The following is a 27,486-nucleotide window of genomic DNA, read 5'->3' on the forward strand; positions in this document are numbered from 1 at the left end:
AATAAATCACAATGTTAAATAATAAATAATCGTACATGCAAAATTTTATATGTTTATGTTTCCTTTTTGTATGTATATCCAGATTATGTATCATTTGAAACAAATAATTTAATTAAGAGGCATAAAAGTCAATATTGAATGTAACATTCATATCAGAAAATTCTTTTTTAAAACATGTAAGTAAACATTGAACCCCTTTAAAAAAATTATTGTTATTTACTTCATCGTGTATAACTTTTTGTAAATGTATATTGACATAATTAACATCTGAAAAAACGTAAAAATGTGTGTCCTACTTAAAAAATTGTATACAAATTACAAATGATGTAGAAGATATTAAGGCTGTTTAGAGAATACATCATTATTTTTGTAAAATAATAAAAATATAATATTCAAGATACTTACTACATTTACGAGCTAGTACCTGACAATACATAGAACATAAAACTTGAAGTGTTCGAATTTCCCCTGTAAATTCAAAAGTTTGTAATGCTGGTAATCGTAGGAAGAGTTTCTTCAATGATGAATCCAAATTATCTCGTTGATGCCACAATTGTAAGTTCAAAGATACTAAATTATTAATTGTATTAAAAATATACATTATAAAAGAATAATTAGAGTTAGATTAAATACATTACCAAGAGTTTCTGAATACCAAGTACAGAGACTTTTAATTGTGCAATCAAGAAACCAAGGTTGTCGAAATCGTAGATCGATGTCACTGGAAAGTGCGAATGTATGCATTGGTGTGTGACGGGAAAAGAACGTTTTGTGTTTGTCGTACTCAGATAAACCAACTGTAAATCGTGATAACGTCTATTGTATTCTGAAATAAAAAGAAAGTATTATATTGAAGTGTATATTCTTTACCGAAAGTGAATTGAACTTTTAAAGCGGGTGCCCAAAGATGTGCTTCCATCCAAGCAATATCAGGTATCCTGTAGCCATCAACAACATCATTAGAATTTACTTCATCTGGAATTTCTTCTTCCAAGCACAATAATTGTAACCATTGCCATTTTGATCCTAAACCTCTATTATTAAGAAATAATTAAATAATTCAAATATAATTATCAAGAACGTGTCATAAAATTGATAAAATAGCAAATATACTTTGCTAAATTAATAAGGAGATCTCCTGTAGGTGTTGCTATATATGCATAATTTACAGATAAAGTGTTTAAAGATTCTAAGCATCTGATAGCATGAAACCAATCACATTTCTTGGGAATCCTGTCGATGTACAAACCAGATCCCTTGAAATTTTCAGTATCAAATAGTATAGGACCTTCTTTTCTTTTAAAAGCATTCCAACAATACAAATATTTCATAGTTTTACGAGATTTATATAAAGCCGATACCAATCGCATAACTTCTACTCTTGTTAAAGATAAGTTTTCCAGACAAAGAATTTCTAATGTTTTCTGTTTGCTATATACAATCGACACATACCAATATATACATTATTAAAGTTAATATTTAATTACATTTTTAACATTAACCCTAATATTTATTATAATACTTATTATTTATACTTACAGTATATTTAATTCTAATTCATCAATTAGCTTTTTTCGAGCAATGAAATCTAAAGTTTTTAATCTTGGCAGCTTTTCGGAAATCATCGTGTTTTCTCGATTATAGATCATAATTGTAAAAAATCTGAACACAATTTATTCTGTTTTTTATTATTTCAAATATGACATTTCCCAGCAGGCAGAATTTTTTTTTCTTCTTTTGAATGCACCGCCTTTGATTTGTTTGTTAACTAATAGCAAAGAAGCATGTCTACGTGCGTTTTCATTGGCTGTCACGAATGACAGCACCATCTATACGTGTTCTTAGTAATTACAGCAAGTCTTGACTTGTATAGATTTCTCATCTATACATTTATACCGCTAATTCATTCGAAGTGTTAATAGCAGTTTTTGATAAGTGAGTGATTTGTTTCTGTAAAAAGAAAAAAGTTATTTGAAAAATGGCTGCAATTAGCTTATTAAATCCCAAAGCCGAATTTGCCAGAGCAGCACAAGCACTGGCTGTAAATATATCTGCTACTAAAGGTATTCAAGAAGTAATGAGGACCAATTTGGGACCCAAAGGAACCATGAAAATGTATGCGTCTATTTTATCACGTGCTTATTTTGTTATTTAACTTTATATTTATATGATTATTAAGTAATTTAAGTAAAAAAATTCGTAGGGAAATATTATCATAACAAGCTGCATAATATAGATTTTCAATGTATACACATGTAGAATTTTTTATTAATTTCCCTTATATGGTCATGATAGTGCCTTAGTTACTGCAAAAGTAGCCTAAGATTTAACGATCATTATAATATTTCTTTTTGAAATCTATTGAAAAGAAATATTATTAGATCAACATTATTGCTATTATAAGTTTATATTCGAATTATTTAGGTTGGTGTCTGGAGCTGGAGATATTAAAATTACTAAAGATGGAAATGTATTACTTCATGAAATGCAGATTCAGCATCCAACTGCATCTTTAATTGCAAGAGCGTCAACTGCTCAAGATGATATAACTGGAGACGGTACAACTAGTACTGTATTAGTTATTGGAGAACTACTTAAGCAAGCAGATCTTTACATCTCCGAAGGTTTACATCCAAGGGTGTTAACAGAAGGCTTTGAATTAGCTCGTGCTAAAACATTAGAGATTTTAGATTCGCAGAAAATTCCCATTACTATTACTAGGGAAAATCTTTTAGAAGTGGCAAGAACATCGCTTAGAACTAAAGTCCATCCTACCATAGCAGATAAATTAACTGGAATTTGCGTTGATGCAGTATTAGCTATTAGACAAGAGGGAAAAGAAATTGATTTGCATATGGTAGAATTGATGGAAATGCAGCACAGGACAGCAGTCGACACTACTTTGGTTCGTGGTATTGTGACAGATCATGGTTGCAGACATCCAGATATGCCTAAAAGAGTTGAAAATGCATATATTCTTACATGTAATGTCAGCTTGGAATACGAAAAAAGTGAAGTAAGTTAATAATAAATAACCTTTAACAATTTCTCTGAAAGGAAATATATAATTATTAATATTACAGGTAAATAGTGGATTCTTCTATAAAACAGCTGAAGAAAGAGAGAAATTAGTAGCAGCAGAAAGACACTTTATAGATAAGCGTGTTCAAAAAATCATTGAGTTGAAAAAGAAATTGTGTGATGGAACTGATAAGTCATTTGTTATAATCAATCAAAAGGGTATTGATCCACCATCTTTAGATATGCTTGCAAAGGAAAATATTATGGCTTTACGTCGTGCAAAACGTAGGAATATGGAACGTTTAGCACTTGCATGCGGTGGAGTTGCTATGAATTCTGTCGATGATTTGCAAGAGGAACATCTTGGCTGGGCTAATTTAGTTTATGAACATGTTCTGGTAATTTAATAATAACATTTCTAAACATTTATAAATAATACCAAATATCTAAAAATGGGTTTGTTTCAGGGAGAAACTAAATACACGTTTATAGAAGATTGTAAAAATCCAAATTCTGTCACGATTCTTCTGAAGGTAAGTTTGCTTGCTTATAAATTATTTTTATATTTACTATTGTACAATTGTATTTTGATATAGGGACCAAATAAATATACGCTAGAGCAATTGAAGGATGCTGTAAGGGATGGATTAAGAGCTATCAAAAATGCTATTGATGATCAAGCTATTATACCCGGAGCTGGTGCTTTTGAAGTAGCTGCTTGTCAAGCCCTTCAACAATATAAAGAGAAAGTTAAAGGAAAGCAACGTTTAGGAGTACAGGCTTATGCTGAAGCGTTACTGATTATTCCAAAAACTCTTGGTATGCTATTCTATAATTCTAAGATGTCTTTCTACTTATCTCCTATCATATTGATATTAAAATATTTTTATGTTTTCAGCTATTAACAGTGGTTTTGATTCTCAAGACACAATTGTTAAATTGCTGGAAGAAAGTACTACATTAGGGGAAGCAGTTGGTTTGGATCTCACTACTGGAGAGGCTATAAAACCAGCTGATGCCGGAATTTTCGATAATTATGTTGTGAAGAAACAAATAATTAATTCCTGGTAATAGATTGAAATTAATATACTATAAAATTTAGTTACTTTAACTGAAATCAAAGCGATTAAATAATTATATAATAAATTATTTTTCTTTACAGCACTATTATTGCAAGTAATATTTTACTTGTCGATGAAATAATAAGAGCTGGATTATCTTCTTTGAAAGGTTGATAATCTACGAATCACTTTTTTGATTAATTTCCAGCATTAATATTATTATTCCATAATTTAAATTAATTTGATTTAACTTAATGCTTTTTATAAAATGTGTCGCAATTAATGTATTGTAATATTTGATTTATGACGTAAACTGATATAAATTCAAGTATAAAAAAAAACAACTCACTTCTTTTTTAATATTGTATTCTTTATATATATATATATATTATATATATTACTTACGTTTGAATATTATAGCATCTATGAAACAAAATTACATTGAATTAATAAAAGAAGCCTTTTATATAACATTTATATTTATTATTTTTGGTTTGTTTTATATACAATTAATATTTCATTATATTCATTGAGAAGGCTTACTTTTTTGTTAGCAACTGAAAAAGAGTACTAAAAGTACTTAAAGATGTAGGTATATTTTCTGCCATACTTATTATATTTAAAGCATGCATCACGTGCTTTTGTTTTATTAATTTTTTTATAAGTATAGCTATGTTTTCTTCAATATTCGGCAAAGATCGTTTTATAAATATATGTGTAATTATTTGTTTATATACTTCATGATCTGGCTCAAAACAAGAAGTTAAATTTTTTAAAAAGATTTCTTTTAATGTCAACAATGAAAGATTCGTCTGAAATTAAAATTTGTTCAAATTAAATAGATTATAAGTGTACTTTTTTTATTGATAATCACAAACAAACCTTTTCCTCTTTTTGAAGTATATCTATCGCTTCTTTATGAAGTATTGGATCATTTGTACAAAGACGTATATGAAGACTGTGATTAAGAGGAATATTATCATGTTCTTGTTTTAAAAATTCCCTGAGTATCTAAAAAAAACATTAATTATGCAAAAAATCATATAATTAAAATAAATATTTCGAAAGAAATCAAACTCACATTTGTTTCAGATATCATTGTAATGAGATCTTTATATTCTTGTAATATTTGATCTTCATGTTCGGCAGTATCCATGACTATGATACATGTACGAATTATTTTTATCATTCGTAATATTGGATGCATATCAACTGTAGTAAATTCGGATTTGGTAAAGGCTGGCCAGGTCAACAAGATATTCTTAACTTTCTCGTAATCTTGTATATTTTTTATTTCAATATATATTTCCGTGAAAATTTTGAAACGTTTTTCTTCCGTATTAATTTTATCTTCAACTATAACTTCTTGTTGTGTGATACTACTTACAGTTTCATCTAGATTGGCATCAGAAAAATTACTCCAATCGTCTGCCCATTCATCATCTTTATAATCAAACAATGCAGATGATACTTCTTCATCTTTTGTCGAATCTGGTGTTGTTACTTCTTCATTATTATATTCTATATTTCTTTGTTTGTCTATATTTGTGCTATTTTCAGGAATATTTAATTTTTCATTATCTGTATTTTCATCCAAATTTATTGACAACATATTTGTGAGTTTTTTATCATCCATTAAGTAAGATTTACAATGAAATAATGCTTTTCGTATGTCACACTCATCACTATTTGTTGCAAGCATTAGTGCCTTGCTAATTAAACTTAATGGATCATACATGTATAACATTTCGATATTATTAGATAATTTTTTATGAAGTTCTAAAGAATAGTAATAAATAACTGTTTCTATGCATAATTCATTCCTTGGTAGATTCATAAAAATAGATTGAATATCCGATATATAAGTTTTCTTTAAACTTAACAAATATGCCACACTTAGCAACCAATCTTCATGAATAGTATGTTTTGCACATTCTAAAAGTACTAATAGAATAAACAAAATTACATTAGATATAAAATTAACTTTTTTCATATTATTACATATTATATAGTACTTACAATGATTAATGTCATTTATTTCTTGACCGCCACAAGAAGTTTCAGTCAATAAACTTATTCTTAATAATGCTCTACATAATTTTAATTTAGTATTTTGCACTTCTGGCATTGAATAATTTATGTATTTTGTATCAAGATTACTGGTCCTTTCATTTTTATGTAAAGTTTCATAAAAACAAGGGAAACTTTGAATATTTATATTTTCATGATCATTAGTTTTATTTTCATCTTGTGTTTCTTTATGTAATGGATTACTAAAATTAAAATTTAATCTTGACTTCCAAAAATCTGTATTTCCTATATTTTTGATTAATCTATATGTTGAATTTTTCATAATATTTGCAGAAGTTTTTACAATTTCGGTTGATGTTTCAAACACTTTAGGAATAAATTCTTTTCTTTCTACTTGAGGCTAAAATATAATAAAATATATTTCTCATAGAATAGAGTTATTATATTTTGTGTATAAATTTTTAAAATTCATTTAACTTACTGTACTCATAGCATCTATAAATTCATCTTCACTTTCAATCTCATCAAGATCTTCAGATATATCATTAGGCATCCATAACTGCAAATTTTCATGTAATATTTGCACTTCAATTAAATGTGCATATTCTAAAGCTTTAATTAATATATCATTAGGACCATTATTTATAGCGAACCATAAACATTTCCTACGAGTTTGTAAATCTCGAAAATTTTCAGTACATCCTAATTCAAATACCACTGCCCATATAGGAACATAATTAATTTGCATCAATTGTTGGCAAGTAGCCGCACAAGTAGTATAATCGTGAACCTATAAATAAAATTTAGTTATAACACGTATATTATAGATAGTAAAATTAATTTCTTAATTAAATAATAATATAAAATTAACCTGTAATGCTTTTTTGGCCACAAGTTCTAAAACTTTCCCTTCGCGCAGCCTAGTATTATTTTTTTCAATATGTAGATAATTTGCCAACATTAATAATCGATGACGACTTTTATAAGCGTCTTCGCGTTTATTTAAACAATCTTCTATTAATTTTAATTTATCTTGCGTTGATCTCACTTGAAGTGGTAACATATCTACATTAAATTCATTCAAAATTTGAAGCGAGTTAATCAAATCATATTCTTCTCTGATAATATAATTATCATCAAGAATTAAGTGCAAGCAAGTCCTAAAATCATTAATGCATTTATTTTAATAATATATAAATACTATTTCTATAATAAAATTATTTGGTGATTATGGCAAAATTTACTTAGCTAATTCCATATTTGGATCAGTAAGACTTTTGGAACTGTTAAAATATTCTTTACTAGCTTCTATTATAAGACTAACAGCTTTGTTATATGAAACTTTAAGTAACGATTCTTCTTTTTTTGTTGTTTCTATTAGTAAACTGCAAGTTTGAATATTCGATTTATCTCCTGACATTAATCTAGCAGATACACAAATTTCAAAACATATTTCAATATTGATACATGTAAATAACATGTCATGAATTGCTAACATTTGATTTAATAATTGGGCCCATTGTTTTTCATCCGGATGTGGTGTTCTATAAAGTTATAATAAGAAATCACCCTTTTATCACATTTTAAAATAAATTTCAGAGATCATAAGATACTCACAATTTGTTTAAACTTCTTGCCATTTGTGTTAAAAGTAATTTTATAGCATCAGGATTGCTTTTATTATTATGCAAAGAATTGATTGTTGTTCTAACTCCATATTTATTTAAAATTTTCATACCTTCGAATTCTCTTTCAAGTTCTTCAAACGAACTGTTATATTTTCCTTTACGATATTGATCTTTTGATATAGTATCTAAGATATATTTTGCTTTTGGATACATATCTAAATCATTACATGCATAAATGCAATCTAAAGCTACTGTCACAACATCTTTCATCATCAATGTTATATCTGTTTCACCATATTGTTTTAAGTATTCAAAGAGCTTAACAGGTAATCTAAGATCATGTTTACTTATGGAGACCAAGTAATTATGCAGTAAATTCTCATCAGCATTTTTTCCCTTGAAATTTATAAATTATTATTAGAATACTAAAAAAAAATGAAATTCTAGAATAATGTTATTACGTACGGAATACTTATTCCTTCTCTTTATAAATGGTATTACAAGATTTTGTATATTACAGACAAAATTATTTTCTTCTGATCCTGTCATTAGTAATTTAATCTTTTCTAGATCGTTTAATTTCTCTAATTTATTTAAAGACATATCATCCAGATAAACTTTATAAACTAAATCATCTAATGTTTCTAAATCTACTAACAAATCTTCTAAATTTTTAATATTATGATCTTTTCCTATTCTGACTAATTCTAATGCATTGTCTATCATATAACTAGTCTTTTCAATTTCATATACTCTACATCTATACCATTTTTGCAATAAGTCTGGTGTAAGTTGTACATTTCTAAAAGAAAGAGACATTCATTATCATTTGAACGTGTTTAACATATTTATATAATTAAATAATCGATTAAATCATACTTATAAATATCCAATGATGGGTCCGTTTCATAAAGTAATTGAGATTGGTCATCTTCTACTAAGTTTATTATTTTATCAAAAATTTTTCTTTCAGACCAATCTTTTTGACGTAATTCACATTGATCTGGTAAATATAGTTGTCCTTCTAAATCACAATGTGGTAGCAGCTTTTGATAATTTAATGGGTTTAACGTTTCTGGGAAAAAACTTATGATAGCTAACCAATGTGGTAACAATATATTACCATAATAAGTAAACATAATTTCTACTGCTCTACAGTCACTGTCTTTGGCAAATCTGTATTTAATTAAATAAATATTTATTTTATATTTTTAATTAATAAATATTTATTAAAGTGTGTGTAAATCAAGTTACACTTGGGTTTTATACAAAATGAATAATAATAAATATGAAAGATATACCTTATAGCATTTTCAATGACGGAAAGTTGTCTGAATTCCTCATAAAAATTTTTATTATATGGAAGAGAAGGTCCAAGAATAATTTCATAAGTAAGCAATTTATCTAAATGATTTAAAAGTGATCTCCTATATTTAATTAAATCTTTTTGTGCTTCTGATAAATTATTAACATTTATGGACTCAATGATTTTGTTTATTCTTTGAATCTGCAAATGTGTATAATATTCATAAATATTTATGCAATGTTAAATGTATGCGTTATATATATAAAATGTACCTGTTTTAAATTACTTTCTGGATCCAATTTAGCATCATCATCATCAAAATTATCAGCTAATACAAATTTTCCATCATCACATTCACCAATGGCCAATAATGTTTCTAAATTAGCGCCCTTTAATCCAAAATCTAACAATTCTCGTGCTGCTTCAATGGTATCTGGTACGCGAGTAACACATTCATTTAAAACCCAAGATCTCTTAGTAACTTTACTTAAATGTTCATGAATAGCATTTAATGATAACTGAGATTTTCGCCACTGTGTTTGATATACAAGATCGGTATCTAAATTATATGTATTAGCAAGAATTAAAGCTTCTTCATATTCCTATAATATAAATAACTATTTATAATTTACTATATGTAGTATATATAAATATTTCCCTCTTTTGTAATCGTTCTAACAATAGAATTATTCTTATATAAATACCTCAATATCTATTTTTCTAGTATACAATTCTTCTGGAGTGGTACTTTTGAGTCCTAAAATTCTATAAGTTCTATATAAAACTTTTGAGCGTTTTCTTTTTGGTTGAAATCTTTCCATATCAGTAATCGAATATAAAGTACTTTGTACTAAATCCGTAGTATAATTTAAAATAGTAATATGTTCCAGTTCATCACTTTCTTTTTCACTTTCTGATGATGCTTCTGAAATAGTTTTATTTTATATTAATAATCGTATAAAAATAAATGTAAAAAATAGAAATAAGAAATATTAATTATTGACCTAAAAGTTGACCTTCGGTATTAGATTCCCTATTCCGTTTCTTACTTATCATATAAGATTCACAATCTAAACATAAGAATCCACGATTTGGACCTAATTCACAAATTTGTGGTTGACCAGCTAAAAATTCTGGACATGATCCCAATAGATTATTTAAATTTTTAATTGAACATACTGAAATAGATCCTGTATATCTTGCTATAATAATGGCCTTTAAAAAACAAAAAATATTTTATAAAATCATTTTATAAGATAGTCAATATATCTAATTGTATGTTGAGTGAAAATTATAAAATATTACCTGGTCAGACCACCAGCCTATATCTATAGGATGAAATTCTGTGAAACGAAATGGAAATTTTTTAAGTTTTATAACTCTTAATGGATTAGTTATATTGTAACCTGGTTGTTCTTGTAATTTCCATTTATTTTGTAGTACTAAATTAGGTAATCTCCAAAGTGAGACAGATCCATCTGTATGTAAGCATATTAATGACTTATTGTTTGGAGATATTTGTATATTAAATATTATTGATTCTACTCGAAAATATAAAGTGGGTATAAAATTCCATAGAGAAAATCTTGACTTAGTTTCAGCATTTTCATTAAAAGTTACTGATAATTTACAGTATGGATAATCATTTAGCAATCTCCATGAAGTTAATCCGCTTTCTGATGCTGTAGACTAAAATAAAATAATTCAAATATATTTAATATTTTATTTACGGATAATTGCTTATAGATTTTACTTACTGTTAACTTTTGTGTGATTGCATTACCAGCAACATAAAGTAAGGAATGTTCTTCGTCATATGCAACTGCATTAACTCCATTTTTATAAAAGTTACCAAAAGAAAATTCATAAATAAAATTATAGCCATTGGATAAAGATATATGATAAGATTTTAAAAGGCCACTGTATGTAATTAATATAAATTCATAAGACCATTTTTCATTCTGTGATCTTGGATTATGAAATATCATAGATGCTATTGCATCTCCAGTCTCTAATATATGAGGGTTTGGTGATGTTGTTTTTGAATTTATATTAAAGATATTATTTCCTAATGAATTATAAAATGATATATATCCATTACTAGATGCTAGAACTAAAATTGTTCCATCTGGACTCCATGCTAGTTTTCGCCATTGCGGGAAGGCATCTTTTGGAACTAAAAAATCAAATATTGTTAAATTCTATATAAATTTTAATAATTAAAAGATAATTAAATTATATTTAAATAAATATACCAGAGGCTTTGCCAATAATTGATGAATATTCATCCTTTGCTTTCCGGATTTCTATAACATTTTCTTGTAATACAGCTAATAAGCGACCATAGTCTCCTATTGCAATTTTCCATGGTAATGTTAAATTAATTTGTTGAGATATAATATTTTCTGGTAAGGAATACCTATTATTAAGATATCTTAATATATTTTTTATTATCCCAGCAGTTGGTAAGATAACAGTGTCATTTTTGAATTTCTATAAGAAATATGGAAATAGATATATCAGTATAAAATATAAAATAATGAAGTATTAAGAATATATTTAATTCTTACTTACTATTAATTCTGGTTCTTGTTTTCGAATAAAGTATTCTAACAATTCATAAAGAATTGGTTCATTTGACAAATCATTGGTATCCTCCATTTTAAAGGGAAGAAAATAATCCAACACATTCTGTCAATTCCTCGTAAACAAGGAATTGATCACCTGGAATTATGATTGCTAGATTTGGATGGGCATTGGTGCATCGACTCAACTGATATATGAGTCTTGAGTAAGTCTCACCATTATAGATGGTAGCACACTATTTAAGGAACTAGAGTGTAGCATCTATATCATAAATTCAGGTATTGAACGCCCTCTGCTTTTTAACATTAGAATGTTAATTTATCTTTAATTATATGTAACATAACCCTTTTAGACGTGTACTTTACAATCAAAAAATGTAATAATTGTAGTACAATATTGTACATCCACAAATTTGGTTTTTTTAACAATTGGTGACAATATTTCAAATACATTAAAGTTACGTTAGATAGAGTACCTGGAAGATATATCTAATGTAAAATAATTAGTTAATAGTATAAAAAAAATGTTTTCTTAATTATTGCTATTTGCTTTATAACTATAATTTTTTGTATAGTTATACAAATATGTCTGATCAATCAAAAGTTGTACTTGTAACCGGTGGGACTGGATTAGTCGGTTCAGCAATTAAACAAATTATTGAGGAAGATAAAAAATCAGATGAAAAATGGATATTCATTGGTTCAAAAGATGCTAATTTATGGTATGTAGCAATATATAGTATTATTATTACAATTAGGATATTCTTATAAGAAGTATAACTGTTACAGCAATAAAGCTAGTACTGTAGAATTGTTTGATAAACATAAACCAACACATGTGATACATTTAGCTGCAATGGTTGGTGGTCTCTTCCATAACATGGCTCACAATTTAGATTTCTTGGTAACTGATTGTATATTTTTAACATTGCATTATTATTGTTCAAAGTATTCAAGATTAAATTATATTGTAACATTTGTAGAGAAATAACATTCACATGAATGATAATATTCTACAAACTGCTCATGAGACTGGTGTTAATAAAGTTGTTTCGTGTCTTTCAACTTGTATTTTTCCAGATAAGACTACATATCCTATTGATGAAACTATGGTAATTTATATGTAATATAGCTTACATCTATTTGACTTATTCAATATTTTTACATAATAATAATCTTTCAGGTTCATAACGGTCCACCACATCCATCAAATTATGGTTACAGCTATGCCAAAAGGTTAATAGATATTGCTAATAAAGGATATCATGAACAGTATGGTAGATTATATACAAGTGTTATCCCCTGCAATGTATTTGGACCAAATGACAATTTTCGTCCTGGTGTCAGTCATGTTATACCTGGTCTCATGAGAAGATTATATGATCTAATAGAAGATGGTAAAAAAATGATTAGTCTAAACATGCTTTCTGAAATGTACTTTATATAAAATTTTTGTTTAATAGGAAATACAGAAGATAAAGTTTTCACAGTATTAGGTACTGGCAAACCTTTGAGACAATTTATTTATAGCTTAGATTTGGCGAAGTTAATAATTTGGGTTCTTCGAGAATATGATTCTGTAGAGCCAATTATTCTATCAGGTAAATGCAATTTATTTATATCATATTAGACATCATTTTATAATGAATATAAATAAATTCTTTTAGTTGACGAATCTCAAGAGATAACAATATCTGAAGTCGTTGATGCAATAGTAAAAGCTTTCAATTTCAAAGGTTCAATTCGTAACGATCTTAGTGCTGCAGATGGGCAATATAAAAAGACAGCAAGCAATGCAAAATTAAGAAGTTATTTGCCAGATTTTAAGTTTACTCCATTTGATCAAGCAATTAAAGAGACAGTTGACTGGTATTTAAAAAACCATGATAAAGCTAGGAATTAAATGAACACAGACAAGACTTGATAACATAAGATATATGAATATATTGTAAAAATTATAAATAAATAATGTATATATTTTTATTTATATATACTCTAAACATTCTAAGATATTTGCAGAAGATAAATTAGCTGTTTATATAAAAAATATACTATAAAATATAATCAATAAAAAAGAAATATTTTTCTATATAGTTTAAAATGAAGTAACTTAAAGTAATGTATCTTAAAATACCTTAATATATTACAATACAATGAAAAATTACTTTATAAGTTTAAAAGTAGATTTTTATGTTTTTATTAGTTTATCATCTTTAATTGTATTTTGATAATATTGATACCGTTGGTTCTATAGCTTCCTAACAAAGAACCCTTCCTGACCGATTTTTGTACTTGTTAAAGTAAAGGGATAAACGATCATACGCGTGACAAGACACTAGGGACTGTAATTTACAACGTGTTATCTCAAGTGTTTGAGAAAGATTACTATGAAAATAAAGCTAGGATGTTGGATACTACTCTTTTCCTTTATCTTTCTATTGTTTTATTGTTTATTTATAGAAATAAATAATTTTTTCCTTAGGGGACCTACATAAACACACACACACAGGTAGGTATGGGTTTAGCGAACCCGGAGCCCCCAACTTTAGGAAGCAAATTGTATATAATTTACCATTTTTTACGGAATAACTTTTACACAAGAACAAATATTCGTATTATAGTATTAGGCTTGTACGATTAAATGTAGTTTATTTTCACTTTGTCGTACTCATGATAGACCATATCTACTTGCTGCAGAATGCACATTGATAGTGATCATTTATGAGAAAATATCAATCTTTTCATGCAAGATCGAACTGCAGAAGAAATAATATTTTTTATATATCTTTTCTAGGACGTAGAAATATTATAAACCATAATAACATTAGTTTCAAAAAAAAGAAAAGGTAAAAAATTTGTTTGTTCATCAAAGAATTACCTTAGAAAAACATTGAAAAGAAGCGATGTTAGGGATGGCTTATTCCTTTCTATTGGACCACCACTCGTGTTTTCCCGAGTGACATCGGGTATGTTCGTAGCATCGAAGATCGCCGCGGTTCGTCAGTCGCGCTTTAACAGCCTTGCGCGATGCATCAGTGAGTTGATAGGGGTTGGAAAATTAGCGGTGGTGGTAATGTGTTCGATGTGATAAAGGCGACGTGTTGTAAAGGATGATAAGGCACGTGGTGTATTGTCCAACATCATTCTAAAAAAAGAAGAAAGAAAGAAAGAAAGCAAATCAAGAAGCTCTTTTAATTATTCTGTATCGGTTATTCGTCCTTCATTCTTTGTCAGTGTGGTGTTTTTTCCTTGTGTGTTTTATTTCGAAGAAACTAGATGACTCGGACGTGTAGAAAAATTCGAAAGGGTTTACGGCCAAGGTAGCGCCGGCCCTCGTGCGATTGCCAGTCAAAAGGAACTATTTCTTCGATAATTTGTCAGTGATTTTCAAATGAAAGATGATTATTCGAAGAACAATATTAGAAAATACGACGATGCGAAGAACACCGGCGTGCCTTCTTCACTTCTTCGATTATTTCCTGCTGAAACGTCAATGATATTTGTTTGGCGAATTTTGTGATGCAAAAGTAACGCGATTTACTCGTTTACGACAAAAGAAAAAGAAACCCTCTCACCCCTTCAGAATATTAACTTTCCTACAGAAGAGGAGGAGGAAGAAGAAGAAGAAGAAGAAGAAGAAGAGAATAGTCTTACTGTCTACTCTCTTATCGAGTGTAAGTTGAACGATTTCGAAACGAAATGCTAATTTAATTAGATGTCTATCGATCGTCCGTGCGTACGTGCCTACGAAATGGCGGTGGAAAGGATCGGATAGGAAAGAACGTGCGTGTGTATTCATAGACTGTTTTGTTGTGTCATCCTCTCTTTTGAAAATCTTTCTCCTGTTCCTTCATTTTCACGACAGCAAGATTTACACGTTCGTAGATTTATAGTGTCGGATTTAGTCGCGTGCCGACGCATGGCCGCGTGATCACACAACTCGCGTGGCTTTTCAAGAATACCTGCTTTGTTATGTTTATATTCATTATGCATTTTATACTTTGCGGACTTTTTTTCCTACATATTTCTGTTTACAGATTTCTCATTGACTTTCAATTAATTTGTCAAAGCTGAAAAAACATGATATGATATAATTTATTTTTTTGGAACGATTTTATAGTTAACTGATGCTGCAAGAGAGGAAGAGAGAAAATGATGAATGATCGAGAGTATATCTCGGACATATTTTGGCACCTCCACCATCGTATGTATAAGATTTCAACGTTAACTTGACTTTCTAATACCGAAAGATATTTAATGTGTCGATTTGTTGAAGATTCAAAAATATAACGCGAATAAAATTACGTAATAACTTATGTCTATATTTATAACTATATTAAGTGTATATTTGCACACTCAAACGATTATTTCCCCATTCGAAATGTCTTTAATTTAGTCGTCTTTTTACGAAGAATTGCTATTGTTTGTTTAATTTTCTCTCTCTCTCTTTCTCTTTCAAATCTATTCGTTTGCAACAAGTGCGCGTTCTATTTTCATTTTCCTTGATGTTCTGCTTTGCATTACCTCATTATTAACACTAACTGTTTTCTCTTGTAACGTTTTAAAATTTGTTATAGCAAATGTACTTTGCTCATTAATAAATACATGTGCGATTTAATGAGATTCCCGATAAGGTATCGCTTAAGAAATATCGAAAGAGTTTCGGTGGTTTTTGAATTTTAATTAAATTAAATGTTCCATGCAGAATAGAAATGCTTTCGAAAACTCTTTTCAAAGTTGCCCTACTGCATCTCAATCGAATGATCTTTAAACTTCTTTTGAGTTAAATGCAACATCAATTTCAAAAAGTTTTCATTTCCCGAAAGTCCCGGAGAAAGTTATTTTCTTGAAAGTTACTAAAACTAAGAGACTTGTCTTTCTATTTCTCTATTTCGAACGATTGAACGAAATAAAGAAGATTCTAAAGTTGTACTATTAAAAGCTTTCTATAATAATTCTCTTGGTATTCGCGAACGGGGTCGTTGTTCGAGTATCTGGTAAGTTACGTTCCCTTACTCCCTTGAAACTCTTTCAATTTCTATATCACACCTTTTAGACTTCTATAATCTATTAATTTATCTTAAATAGTATATATCTAGAATCGTTCTCCTATTCGCTAATATAATCCTCCGTAAATTAATAGAATCGACAATTAGATGTAGTGTACATTCAAATCGCGCGAGATTAATATAATATTGATATTATTTGATTTTTTTTCGTAATTTGATCTGTTCAAAGTCTCGTTTATTGATAAAAGCTAACAGAAAAAAGAGTAGATAAACCACGATGGATTTTCCATTTATCATAGAATGGTCAGCGGAATGTGCCAGTCTTGATAAGTGGATAACTCGTGTAATAGGATTTCACTTCTTGTTTCCATCGCGGACAGATCTCGAGAGATAGTTATTTCAATGAAATATTCGCGAATCCACAGGTTCGAGAGTCTATACTACTAGCAGTGATGTTTATGTAACCAGTTGGAACAGTATCGTGTGAAATACATACGTATATTATACATACATGAAACTTTGAAGATAATAAAGGTAAAAATATATAAAAGAATGATATAAAATAGCGTCTATTTGACGCGATGCATTATTCTCTTGATGAATTAAGCAATGTTCTAGCTTCGAGTTTGAATTTCGTGAAAGGTGTTTCGTGTTTCTCGTGGAACGACGAAGGATGGACGAAAATATCGTCGGTAGAAGGAATCGTCGTGCCGCACGTTATGTTCTTGGTGGTGCGCGACGGCGAGCTCGTCGACGAAATCATCGACGAAGTCATCGAGGAAAAGGCTCAACCGAGCTCGAATTACTCGAAGATAAGCCGTCCTCTTCCTTTTCATCATCTGTATCTCCTTTTATACTCTTCTTTGTTGCTTCCACGAGAAAACGCCGAAGGAAGGAAGAAGAAGAAGAAGAATCATTGTCGTCGTTGTTATCCTTCAAGATCGTTGGCCGTTGTCTAGGAGTCCTATCAGGAGGCTCCTAGTGTAATTGAATGGAAACCAAAGTGAGTGAAGAAAGGAGACAATATGCCTGGCATCGTGGTATTCCGACGACGCTGGAGCGTCGGCAGCGACGATCTCGTTGTACCTGGTGCCTTCCTCTTCGTTTTGCATCTCATATGGTGAGTTATTATAAATAACTATATAATATTAAAACTGTTTTTTAATCCTTTCATTCCGAGCGTCGCATCGCATATATGCGACATCCATGTGAGGGATGTTGATATAAATAAGTGCTGTCAATAGTGGTTATCATAATTTTATATATATCTTAAGTATATCTTGTTCAAGGATCGATTGTAGTGTTATATTTATAGAAAAAATTATGTAATTAAAATTAGAAAGTTCTGTAGAAATTGGCTATTGGTATATCTGAATTTCGTAAATATATGTACCGCATAGTGAAACCATGATCACGGTCGACACTACTGGACAGAGGATATACACACGCGGCCTTCTACGCCGGAAAGAAAGGATTGAAAGGAATATGTCACCGTTTTTCGTTTATGGGATAAAAAGTGTTTCTGCATAATGTTTCTTTGATATATATATATATATATGTTACGGGCCAAGTACGAAATTCGGCATTCTATAGAATGCCTAGGCATTATTGATAATGCCTAAAACTAGCTGGCAATGTAGGAAATGTATTCATATTTCTCACATATCCTAGGCATTCTGTAGAATGCCAAATAAGAAACCGGCAAAGTAAGAAATACATCTCCGATTCGTTTCGAATGATTTTCAATAGAATTCAGATATGAAACATTTTGTTCTAAACATACTTATCTTCCGCTATGATAAGAAAAGATACAGATTTTCCATGGTGATCTTTATGAATATCGATCTAAATGTAATAATCTTTCACTACGATAAGTAACAATAGACCCATAGTAATAATACACCGGGTAAGAGTAAGTTTCAATTTATAGAAGTGCGCATAATATAGCGGCGCTCAAGTCTCCAAAACCTGCGCACAGAAACTCGCGTAGCAATCAAGGTGTTAAATTTGTTAAAAAAAAAAAATTAGTTTTTTACTGCTCTCCATGATCGCTTTTGTGTGTGTGTGGGTGTGGGCGTGGGTGTAGATGGTTGGGTGTGTGTGTACATGTTGCCCGATAATGTATTCTTCTTAACATTGCCTAAATAGCATTTGGCATTCTATAGAATGCCTTGGTATTATATACAATGCTTAGGAAAAGTACGTAATAATTCTTCTATTTCCTACATTGCCTAAAAACGCCAGGCATTATCAACAATGCCTAGACATTCTGTAGAATGCCGGGATTTCGTACTTTGCCGGTAACATATACAACGTACGATGCTAATTCGCGCCTATAAGAAGTTCGAGATTTAAAAGTAATTTGTTCGGATTTAGCTAGAAAACATCATTGAAAAAACAATCCTGCTAAAGTACATACGAGATTATTTTATGTGCGCTGATTATTAATTTCAAATCATGCATCTTAACAAGTTTACTTTTTTCCCCACGCAAAACGTCAATCTGTATGACGGTTTCTCACTTTTTTTTTCATATAATAAGTACATACGACAGTGTCGTAACTTTTCAAGCACTGTATATTATCCATAGGAGAAGGTAATGTTAAATTGCTAGAGGCAAAGGTACCTAAGTTGCCCCTTGACCTAGTATGTTTCCTATCTACGTTGTTTGGATTATCCTTCAATCTCATAGTTGTGGCAATTCAACTGTCGTCTTGTATTTCGTAGGAATGAATTCTCTCTCCCTCTCTTAATCTTTTTTTATATTATATATTATATACGAGAATTCATGAAATTTGTTTGTGAAAATCGATTCTATGTTCATAATTATTCGCTAACAATAAGATCTATTTTTAAACGAACAATAGACTCATTTACTACTGAATTTGTTTTTAACTGTCGAAGCGAACCGGACAGGTAACTGTGACTAATTAAACTGTAAAGTGATAAGTATGACTTGCAAGGATTCGCGCTATCTACCATTCGTTCTAGGAATATTTTTACTTTATATTACAACATACTTTTACAAATGTTTTATCTTGACTAAATACATATAATCGGCGATGGCTGTTGAATTGATGGTTGTTTTATTCTTCTAATAATATAGAATTATCGGTAATTTCACTAGAAATATTATCTTCTTTGTGATTTTATCATGTGGACAGTGTCTATTACAGGTGCAAAAGAGAGAGAGAGGGAGAGAGAGAAAACTAGAGATATCGTGTATCTAACTTCAGTTTCTGTATGATATCGAATTATGTCCTTTTAAACATTGTTAATGACCCATAGACGGAGAATCTCCGCATTTTGGACAATCGGTAATCCACGTATGCTCGAATTCGGCGAGGAGAGGTTTGGCGGAACGTGACAAAGAAGGAGAAATATAAAGCGAGCGAGTGGCAGGAAATTGGCGAATGTCCATTCCATTTTCACAGAACGAGTAATCAGCCGCTTTTCGATATACCATAGTACGAACAGTATCATATGGTTCTGCACGAGTCCTTTCTTTTCATCGTATCTGACAGCACCGTAAATTAAAACTCGTTCTGGCGAGTATCGTCGATATCTCAACACACTTAACGAATTTTCTTTCTCTCTTTCTGTTTCTTCTTTTTTTTTCTTCCTATAATTTTTCCCATTTTCTCAGCTCGTATTATCGTCCGGTAGGAACGTTGAATTTGTTCTTTTCTATCTTCTTCACGGATATATTGTTACTATCGTTCTCTCATTACGATCGTTAACGATGCAAAGCGAATCTCTTGTGTATTGAAACGCTTCTAGTCTCGAGACAATAGGTAAAGATCGTTTCTTCAGCGATGCTATGTATCGATTTCGAATTTCCCGGCATTTAGCCATTACCGTTCTCTCGATCTCGTTTTGCACACACTACGGGATGGTGGCGTTCGAAGAAACACACAACTTCCGGTTCAAGGGAACTCTTGGAGCATCGTTACCGAAAGAGCACTAGATATACTTTTAAATTATCTCCACGTGCGAGTTCTTTCTCCTCCTCTCTCCTCTCCTTTTTATCGCGTCAATGGATCGTCAGTTGTGCAGTGAGAAACTAATCCCACAAGAGTTTCGATTTGTCTCGCGTCGAGTTGCTTGACCAGTTGCATGTTTTTTTTTCTTTCGGTCAGACAGTAGGATTATCGTTCTGACGTGAATGATTGTAATACAGATGATGTCATCGTTCAATTCCAGTTATTTCTGGGAATTGACATAGGTCATTATCAATCATATCTTCAGTACAAGATCATGCCAAGCTTGATTGCATTTGGTAGACGTTGGAAAATCGGCAGCGATGATTTGCTCATACCATTTTTCGTTCTCTTATCTGTCCATTTGGTTCAGTAAGTATTACTTATGTTTTGTTTATGTTTCTTATTAAGATAATGACAATAAAAAATTAATATCGGCATGAAACGAAATTAATTAAATATTTAATGATCAAGATTGTTCTCAGTTTTGATTTTTTATTACGTTCGATGAATGTAAAATATAATTGAAGATTTGCACCTTATCCTCTGACCTGACATAAATCCGCGTTTGTGTATCTTATTCTCTTTGAAAATCTCTATATGAAACGCAACGGACTTTGAGATACTTTGTGTATAAGATCTGTCTCTGACCATTAGACAGAGTAATCTTGTTTAATCTAGCGGAAAATCCACTAAATTAATAAAGACGACGTCGGCTTATTGAAATTCAAACTCCAGCATACGCTATTTTAAACACAGAGCTTTGAAAATACAAATTTTAAGCTAACAAGTATGTCAATGCTGATATAAAATTTCGCAATACAATAAATATAAGATACTGCAAACATTGTAAACGTTGCATTTAAAAAAGAAAACAGCATCTATCGCAATACGTCATGTTGAGTAATAAATTATCATTACGAATGTATTTCCTCGATAAAAATCCACGTACGAATCATTCGGAAGATTTATTTTTAACGTGCTTCCACGAATATTCACAATTTTTTTTTGAGAATTCGATTTAATTTTCCCCTCAGATGAATTAATCTTGAAAGCTTTGAAGCATCAAAACAACAAGTCGAATTTATGACGTATATATGAATTTAAATCCGCATCAGGGAGATAATACGCTAATTTCATTTTTACATATCATTTATTTTCTAGTACGTTAATTTGATTTAAAAGTAAATACTCATTTTTACACGTGTTTTCGATCTGTGAATATTAACATCTAGCTTATTGTTAGTATTATATAAATCATCTTATAATCATGTGTACTACTTACAAGGGAAAACATTTTCACGTAAAAATCATACATGGAAAAAAGTAATACATCGAGTAGCACGAAAAGAACTCTAGTTGGAGGGTTACTACCGTTACGTGCCCAGCAGCAACGTGCTCAGCTTTATGCAGGAAGTGGAATGGGTTTTTATAACAACGAAAGAAAAAAAAATGAAAAAGAAAGAATAGAATAAAAGAAAAGGAAAAGAGAGAGAAAAAAAGAACTTTAGGCTTAGCACCTTGCTTTTGGAAATCGAAGAAAGGTAGCCGCGAACATGCCTCTCGAGGATCAATACGTCATGTGCGGCGGGTGTCGCCGTTTGCTGAATGGTGTCTATACCCTACCTAGTCATGCTCCCCATGAATCATTTAAGGGTGCTTTCCTATACACGTACTTACATATATTTTACTCCGACAGTTCGTTCTGCACCGTTGTATATAAATACGCTCGTTGCAGACACTCCTGACCTTATGCGACTACTGCAGTCCTAAAATATATAGTTTTCTTAGATATTGTAGAAAATATTTCCAGCGCATAAATAAGTTTTCTTGTTAGATCGATAAAATATTCTTTGCGAAAGATATGTTCAAAATAATAAATAATCTAACGTTTGCTCATCAAAGTAAAACTTGAACGAACATATTTTATAATACTTTTGTTTCGTGGTCCGAATAAGGAGCACATTACACAAGCTTAGAATTTATTTTAAAATCAAAATAAGATCACGTTCTATCGTTATAAAGTATTTCTTCAGTCATTTTCCATTTTCTGCGTATTTTATTCGTGACGAACGTTTGTTCTCTCTTTTTTTTCTATCTTTTTTTTTCGATAGATACGCTCTTGATTCTCTCGAAACATTCACTGCGACATGAATGTGCAATTAAAGTAACTATGGGAAGCTCAAGACTGTGCATTTGTGATTAACTTTGATCGTATATGTCTGGTTTTACGTTAACGTTTACATTGAAGAATTTCATTTTCCTTGTGTTTCCGTGTTTTTTTTAAAATGATTTCAACAGTAGAACAATTTCTGACTTACTTAGACAATTTAATTGCTACACTTGGAAATATGTGACACCTTGAAATCTTTTTCTTGTTAGATAAAGGATGACGAATCGATTGAAATTATTTGAATCTTGAAGAATTTTCTTTTTAACAGCTATTTTCCTAATTCTTAGTCTATTATGCTTATCAAGTTGAAGGAGGCAAATACGGAGAATCATTATTTGCCATTCACAGATTTTTACTTGAAAACTCTGACGTAAATTACTTCTCATTCTACCCCATTTCTTATTCTTCTTTTATATATATATGTATATATAAAAGACCGATGATAACACATTTTTAAAGCTTCGAATCAATATCTGTCGAGTATGATACATTTTATATTGCCCTGCTTATTTTAGGATTTTTTCTGCAAACCAAAGTAACGAGTATAAAATAATTAAATTTTTATCGATTAAATTATCACGAAAGGTCATTTTCCTATTGCGCTTTCGTAAAAACCGTGAACTAAAAGGATATGAAAATGGGGTTCGTATTAGACCGTAGAATGTTTTCAGTTGCCACACGCTTGTTGTGACAATTCGTGAATGTCCGTTGCCACTCAACCGACAGACCTTACACGTAACTCTGCTCTGTTAAAAATAGAAACCTTCAAATTCTTCTTCTCTTCCAGTTGGCTTATCTATTCTTCGTTTCGTAATAGTGAAATGACAAAAAGAAATTAAGGAAACGAAAAAAAGGAAGAAATAAAGCAAAATATTGTTGCGTGAACTTATCGTAACTTTTATACTTTTATTCTTTATACTAGATATGAACCATTTCCGACGAGCTTTTTATTGATTTGCAATCTCATGCAAATTGCATACACAAGCACTTGCATTAAGGTTAAGTTAGAATTATATTATAATATATTTTTATTTGTTTCGTCGTTTGAAAGTTAATTAGAATCTCGAAATTTGTACGTTATTGGTTTACTCTTTTCAATTTATGATATAAAGAACGAATGCTTCGATGTAGTATATCGGAAAGTTTCATAAGCAAATTCCTTCGTAGCTAGTAAAGTAGTATAAGAGCGTTTCAATAGGATAAGTAAATCACTATCGTTATTATCGATCGTTGTAAATTCGAGAGGCCGTAGGTTGCCTAGTCTCTTTAATCAAGCAAATCTTTAATCCAATGTGGAACCCTATCGTGATTAGGCATATGCGAAATAAAGATGTTTTCGTAGAATCAATCTTGGCAGAGCTCTTGAAAGTGTCGATTGCATATTTGCATTAGAAATGAATGTTCCCAAAGCCAAACATTTGAATAATAATATATGTTACACAAGAGGAAATAGAAACAAAAATACAAAATAAACAATAAAAAAGAATAAAAAAAAATAAATAATGTAAGGAACATTTTGTTGAAAATTATGGTAGTAAAAGTTTCATACAAAATTAGGATACTATACTATAGTGTGTGTGCATAGAAGGAGGGCTTAGATCGTCTCGCAGAACCAATGCAAATCCACCCACATGACCCTTCGACAGTCCCTGCCTCGGACGAGGTTCAGCATCGAACTTCCCCCTTTTGTTTTGCGACTCATTCGTAGGAGGGGATAAGCTTGGGGGTTCGCCGCGTAGGTTTTAGGGTGCTGGCACCCTACCGTGCTAAATCGTTCTTTGTCTCTCTCCTCTTTTTCTCCTTTTACGACGGGAATGACGACTGACGGCGAGGACGACGATGACAAAAGTACCAACGAAATATATCGCGTTCTCGAATCGTTCGACGTTCGATAGAAAGCTGACCCTTTCTTTTTGTAACAATTTTCAAAGGAGCTTTTTGATGCGGAAACTATTTTCCATATTATTATTTTTTTTAATGATACTTTCTTTCCTTCTTTTTACTTTTACGATAAAATTTCAATATACGTAAAAAGTATTAAGGAAATACGTACTTGCAAAGATTATCTTATATATCATACTTAGGACAGAATTTAGATCGATTATTATACGAAGAATAAGTAGAAAACAATTTCATGGGAATTTGATATAGACTATTAACGATGGTCGTGAAAATTATCTATAAGGATAGTTAAATGATAAATACGTATCTTTATCACGATATAATGTAATCCCCGAACGATTTTCTGCTTGCTATTCTCGATCAGCAGTTTCATGTTATTTGATGTTCAACGTTATCGACGCTTTTATTAACTCTTTTATTCGAATAAATGGTCTATAGACATGCAGGAAAATCACGCGATGTTCTTTTACCGTAGGATCTTTTCTCGGAGAGTAGTTTTGCTGTCGAATCTTTATGATATTACCGTATCTATTGATTTATAGAATTATCAGTTGGTCCATTGTCTGTAAGACCTTTTCCGGGTTTTCTTCGATGTTCGAGTTATACTTCGATTTCAAATAGTTCGAGTAAGCATTTGAAGAAAATGGAAGTGATGCAAGAACGAACGTTATTGTCTCATTCGAGAGAACCGTTGGCTATTAATCGCTTTACGTAGTATATCTCGTTGACAGTACACTTGATTTATAACTTTATGTTTTTTCATAATAATCACTAATGACAAAATAAGTTCTTAATTTAAATGATAACGAGCATCATAAAATGAAGTATCAAGTATTACATAAATACATATTTGATGTGAATCTTATTCATATTCATCCTCTAATCATAAGGAAAATGTTCTTCAAGTAGATCTAATTTCTTCTTTCTAGCTAACAACTCAATTGAAGTTTTGTCCAACATTATATACGCGTTAGTCCATTGTGGTAAATTGTAGCAGTACGTGTTTACTTGTATCTTCAACTAACATGTACAAGTAATTGTCGTAGTGTACTAGCTATTCTGTGGTTTAATTCTACACCTATATCCAATGTAATTGGCATAGGTACTTACATATGTATTGTTGCAATCGGTTTGTAGCTGACAAACCTCAAGCTAATTAATGGCTTCAATCGTCGAGCTTTGATAGAAACACAATTTCTTCCTAATGAGTCTTTCTCCGTTTGAAAAGTTCTTTCTTACATTTGTACTTAATTACCGTCGGGAAATCAGAAAGAAACTTTTATGAATTCTAATTTCGCTTTGTTTTGCGAGAATTTTCAAGGTGCTGGTTCGAAATTATTTGGATAGATAATTATTTGACGATCTTCAATATGTTTCTCTGAGAAATTATTTAATTACTTTATTTAATTAATATTTATATATATATATATATTTATAATGAAAAATCATTATAAAATAATTGAAAATAACAATTTAGAAATAAATAAACGTATTGAAGTATACAATTTGAAGTCAATTAGCCCGCCAATACTTGCGTTACATCATATAGATTTTGATTGGTCGCAAATATTAACGACCCAGATTTCACCATGTGAAGGTTACTGCATTGTGGAGATTTACGGACTGTTATATCATTTTAATTAGTCGCGTTTAATAGACATTTTTTTGATTCGATTGTAATGGAACGAAGGTGCATTAATCACGACTTTATTCTGACCTATCCGCGAGAAAAAAGCATGGATTTTGTATTGAATATTTTATTAAGGGGGTATTTTGGTTTAGACGTAAAAAAAACCAATAAATATTTTTACTATCCATTTTTTTACTTGTTATTTATTGATATTTTAACAGTATAAAATATTAATAATGTTAAAAAAAATATCAAAATAGAAAAAACTGCAGGCCGGCAAAGTGGGGGCTCACGAAAAAATAGCGTGTCCTGGTGTGCACGAGTTCAGTCTTTCCAGTGATCTGAAAAAAAAATTTATTTTTAATTCTTCAAGAAGAAGTATGTAGTTACTGCACTATGAGGAGTTTCTTTTTTTTTTTAATCTTTTCACAAAATAAGTAATAATAATAAACATAAATAATAAACATAAAAAAAGTTTGAAAAATAAGTTACGTTTTTTCGCCTTTCGGAATTTTTTAAAAATAAAAGAAAAAATTTATTAAAAAACTCTTCGTAGTGCAATGCTATAATATATAACGAAGCTCTGTGCCAAATTTCAAGTGAATCGGTTACGTAGAACTTGAAATGTCATGCACACTGTTTCGAAAAAAGTAGTTTCGAGAAAAACGCGTTTAAAGTTTGAGGTCAAGTTTCACGCAGTCTGAGTCGTTTAATGGCATGTTATACTTACTTTTTCTTAATCAGCGATCCCTGCTCCGTACATTGTATCTTCTTCCACTTCAAACGTCATGTTTAATGAAGCCCTTTCAGATAGTTTAGCAGTTCTAGCTTCCTCGGAAGCGTCAGAAGCTCATACCTCGGACCGACTAATTCGGACTTGATCACGTTTGTTGGCGAACATGTGGGATTTTGGGCCCATTGTTATTCCCATATCAGACATAATTTTTAAAACTGGTAAAAATTCCTCGTTAAATATACAAACAGCAATAAAATTAGCTATTTCGATGGTGTGGGTACCAGCATGTATATGCTTGGATGCAAAAGTCCAGATGAGTGAATTCAAAAATTCATTATTATTTTGGGTTTTTGAGCCCAAGCATCTTTCTAAGAAGCTTTCCAAAGACAAATCTTCGTATATAGGCTTAATGACTTTTAAGACTG

The 27,486-nt window shown here is 30.5% G+C and overlaps 5 protein-coding genes across 19 annotated transcripts in view; 3 read left to right on the forward strand and 2 right to left on the reverse strand.

Annotated features, from left to right (window-relative positions):
* Positions 1–63: 63 nt before the first annotated feature.
* Positions 64–2,010, reverse strand: LOC122522527. 2 transcript variants are annotated; one of them, XM_043643723.1, is made up of 6 exons: positions 1,540–2,010; positions 1,114–1,431; positions 871–1,034; positions 639–797; positions 406–570; positions 64–267 (listed from the first exon to the last, which is right to left on the reverse strand). In XM_043643723.1, the coding sequence occupies exons 1-6, from the start codon at positions 1,647–1,649 to the stop codon at positions 113–115; spliced, it is 1,071 nt and encodes a 356-aa protein (XP_043499658.1). In that variant the 5' UTR covers positions 1,650–2,010; the 3' UTR covers positions 64–112. The 2 variants fall into 2 exon arrangements, 1 of the variants encoding a protein (XP_043499658.1); XR_006305063.1 differs by lacking the exons at positions 64–267; positions 406–570; positions 871–1,034; positions 1,114–1,431 and having other exon boundaries at positions 738–826.
* LOC122522461 (T-complex protein 1 subunit zeta) lies at positions 1,883–4,270 on the forward strand. The gene is made up of 7 exons (XM_043643624.1): positions 1,883–2,115; positions 2,425–3,016; positions 3,084–3,419; positions 3,489–3,554; positions 3,618–3,840; positions 3,920–4,088; positions 4,184–4,270. The coding sequence occupies exons 1-7, from the start codon at positions 1,979–1,981 to the stop codon at positions 4,254–4,256; spliced, it is 1,596 nt and encodes a 531-aa protein (XP_043499559.1). The 5' UTR covers positions 1,883–1,978; the 3' UTR covers positions 4,257–4,270.
* Positions 4,271–4,540: 270 nt separating this feature from the next.
* Positions 4,541–11,860, reverse strand: LOC122522441 (neuroblastoma-amplified sequence-like). Of its 2 annotated transcripts, XM_043643546.1 has the most exons (18): positions 11,622–11,859; positions 11,303–11,540; positions 10,805–11,223; positions 10,353–10,736; positions 10,052–10,262; positions 9,752–9,972; positions 9,320–9,649; positions 9,043–9,248; positions 8,621–8,917; positions 8,207–8,543; positions 7,731–8,137; positions 7,358–7,657; positions 6,985–7,273; positions 6,595–6,903; positions 6,102–6,513; positions 5,164–6,026; positions 4,965–5,093; positions 4,541–4,894 (listed from the first exon to the last, which is right to left on the reverse strand). In XM_043643546.1, exons 1-18 carry the CDS (start codon positions 11,706–11,708, stop codon positions 4,622–4,624), a joined length of 5,712 nt encoding a protein of 1,903 aa, XP_043499481.1. In that variant the 5' UTR covers positions 11,709–11,859; the 3' UTR covers positions 4,541–4,621. The 2 variants fall into 2 exon arrangements, with proteins under 2 accessions (XP_043499481.1, XP_043499482.1); XM_043643547.1 differs by lacking the exons at positions 4,541–4,894; positions 4,965–5,093 and having other exon boundaries at positions 5,241–5,360; positions 5,470–6,026; positions 11,622–11,860.
* A 65-nt stretch (positions 11,861–11,925) lies between these two features.
* Positions 11,926–14,049, forward strand: LOC122522478 (probable GDP-L-fucose synthase). The gene is made up of 7 exons (XM_043643649.1): positions 11,926–12,126; positions 12,208–12,354; positions 12,422–12,536; positions 12,616–12,744; positions 12,816–13,029; positions 13,096–13,233; positions 13,300–14,049. Exons 2-7 carry the CDS (start codon positions 12,218–12,220, stop codon positions 13,533–13,535), a joined length of 969 nt encoding a protein of 322 aa, XP_043499584.1. The 5' UTR covers positions 11,926–12,126; positions 12,208–12,217; the 3' UTR covers positions 13,536–14,049.
* Positions 14,050–14,594: 545 nt separating this feature from the next.
* Positions 14,595–27,486, forward strand: part of LOC122522445 (diacylglycerol lipase-alpha) — a 45,107-nt gene continuing 32,215 nt past the window's right edge. For 4 of the 13 annotated variants that reach the window (XM_043643572.1, XM_043643565.1, XM_043643573.1 and 1 more), the window contains exons 1-3: positions 14,598–15,306; positions 17,067–17,175; positions 17,260–17,761. In XM_043643572.1, coding sequence (XP_043499507.1) covers positions 17,667–17,761 — 95 coding nt within the window. In that variant the 5' untranslated portion in view covers positions 14,598–15,306; positions 17,067–17,175; positions 17,260–17,666. Of the gene's footprint in view, positions 15,307–15,348; positions 15,416–15,752; positions 15,837–17,066; positions 17,176–17,248; positions 17,762–27,486 lie in introns of those variants that run through there. The other 9 variants (XM_043643575.1, XM_043643576.1, XM_043643577.1 and 6 more) reach the window with 7 other exon arrangements.

The sequence above is a fragment of the Polistes fuscatus genome, unplaced genomic scaffold, assembly GCF_010416935.1.
Source record: "Polistes fuscatus isolate 324 unplaced genomic scaffold, CU_Pfus_HIC Scaffold5, whole genome shotgun sequence".
NCBI lineage: Eukaryota > Metazoa > Arthropoda > Insecta > Hymenoptera > Vespidae > Polistes > Polistes fuscatus.

Bases quoted from the DNA above. Each gene is read 5' to 3' on its own strand.
- LOC122522527 (XM_043643723.1), bottom strand. From the start codon at position 1,649: ATGATCTATAATCGAGAAAACACGATGATTTCCGAAAAGCTGCCAAGA. The intron at 1,035-1,113 runs GTATATTTGCTA...TCTTAATAATAG, and splicing joins CTCCTTATTAATTTAGCAAA to AGGTTTAGGATCAAAATGGC. The intron at 268-405 runs GTAAGTATCTTG...ACGTTTTTTCAG, and splicing joins GGTACTAGCTCGTAAATGTA to ATGTTAATTATGTCAATATA.
- LOC122522461 (XM_043643624.1), top strand. From the start codon at position 1,979: ATGGCTGCAATTAGCTTATTAAATCCCAAAGCCGAATTTGCCAGAGCA. The intron at 2,116-2,424 runs GTATGCGTCTAT...CGAATTATTTAG, and splicing joins CCCAAAGGAACCATGAAAAT to GTTGGTGTCTGGAGCTGGAG. The intron at 3,555-3,617 runs GTAAGTTTGCTT...ATTTTGATATAG, and splicing joins CTGTCACGATTCTTCTGAAG to GGACCAAATAAATATACGCT.
- LOC122522441 (XM_043643546.1), bottom strand. From the start codon at position 11,708: ATGGAGGATACCAATGATTTGTCAAATGAACCAATTCTTTATGAATTG. The intron at 10,737-10,804 runs GTAAGTAAAATC...ATTTTATTTTAG, and splicing joins CAATCACACAAAAGTTAACA to TCTACAGCATCAGAAAGCGG. The intron at 6,514-6,594 runs GTAAGTTAAATG...ATTATATTTTAG, and splicing joins TTATAGATGCTATGAGTACA to CCTCAAGTAGAAAGAAAAGA.
- LOC122522478 (XM_043643649.1), top strand. From the start codon at position 12,218: ATGTCTGATCAATCAAAAGTTGTACTTGTAACCGGTGGGACTGGATTA. The intron at 12,355-12,421 runs GTATGTAGCAAT...TAACTGTTACAG, and splicing joins TCAAAAGATGCTAATTTATG to CAATAAAGCTAGTACTGTAG. The intron at 12,745-12,815 runs GTAATTTATATG...ATAATCTTTCAG, and splicing joins ATCCTATTGATGAAACTATG to GTTCATAACGGTCCACCACA.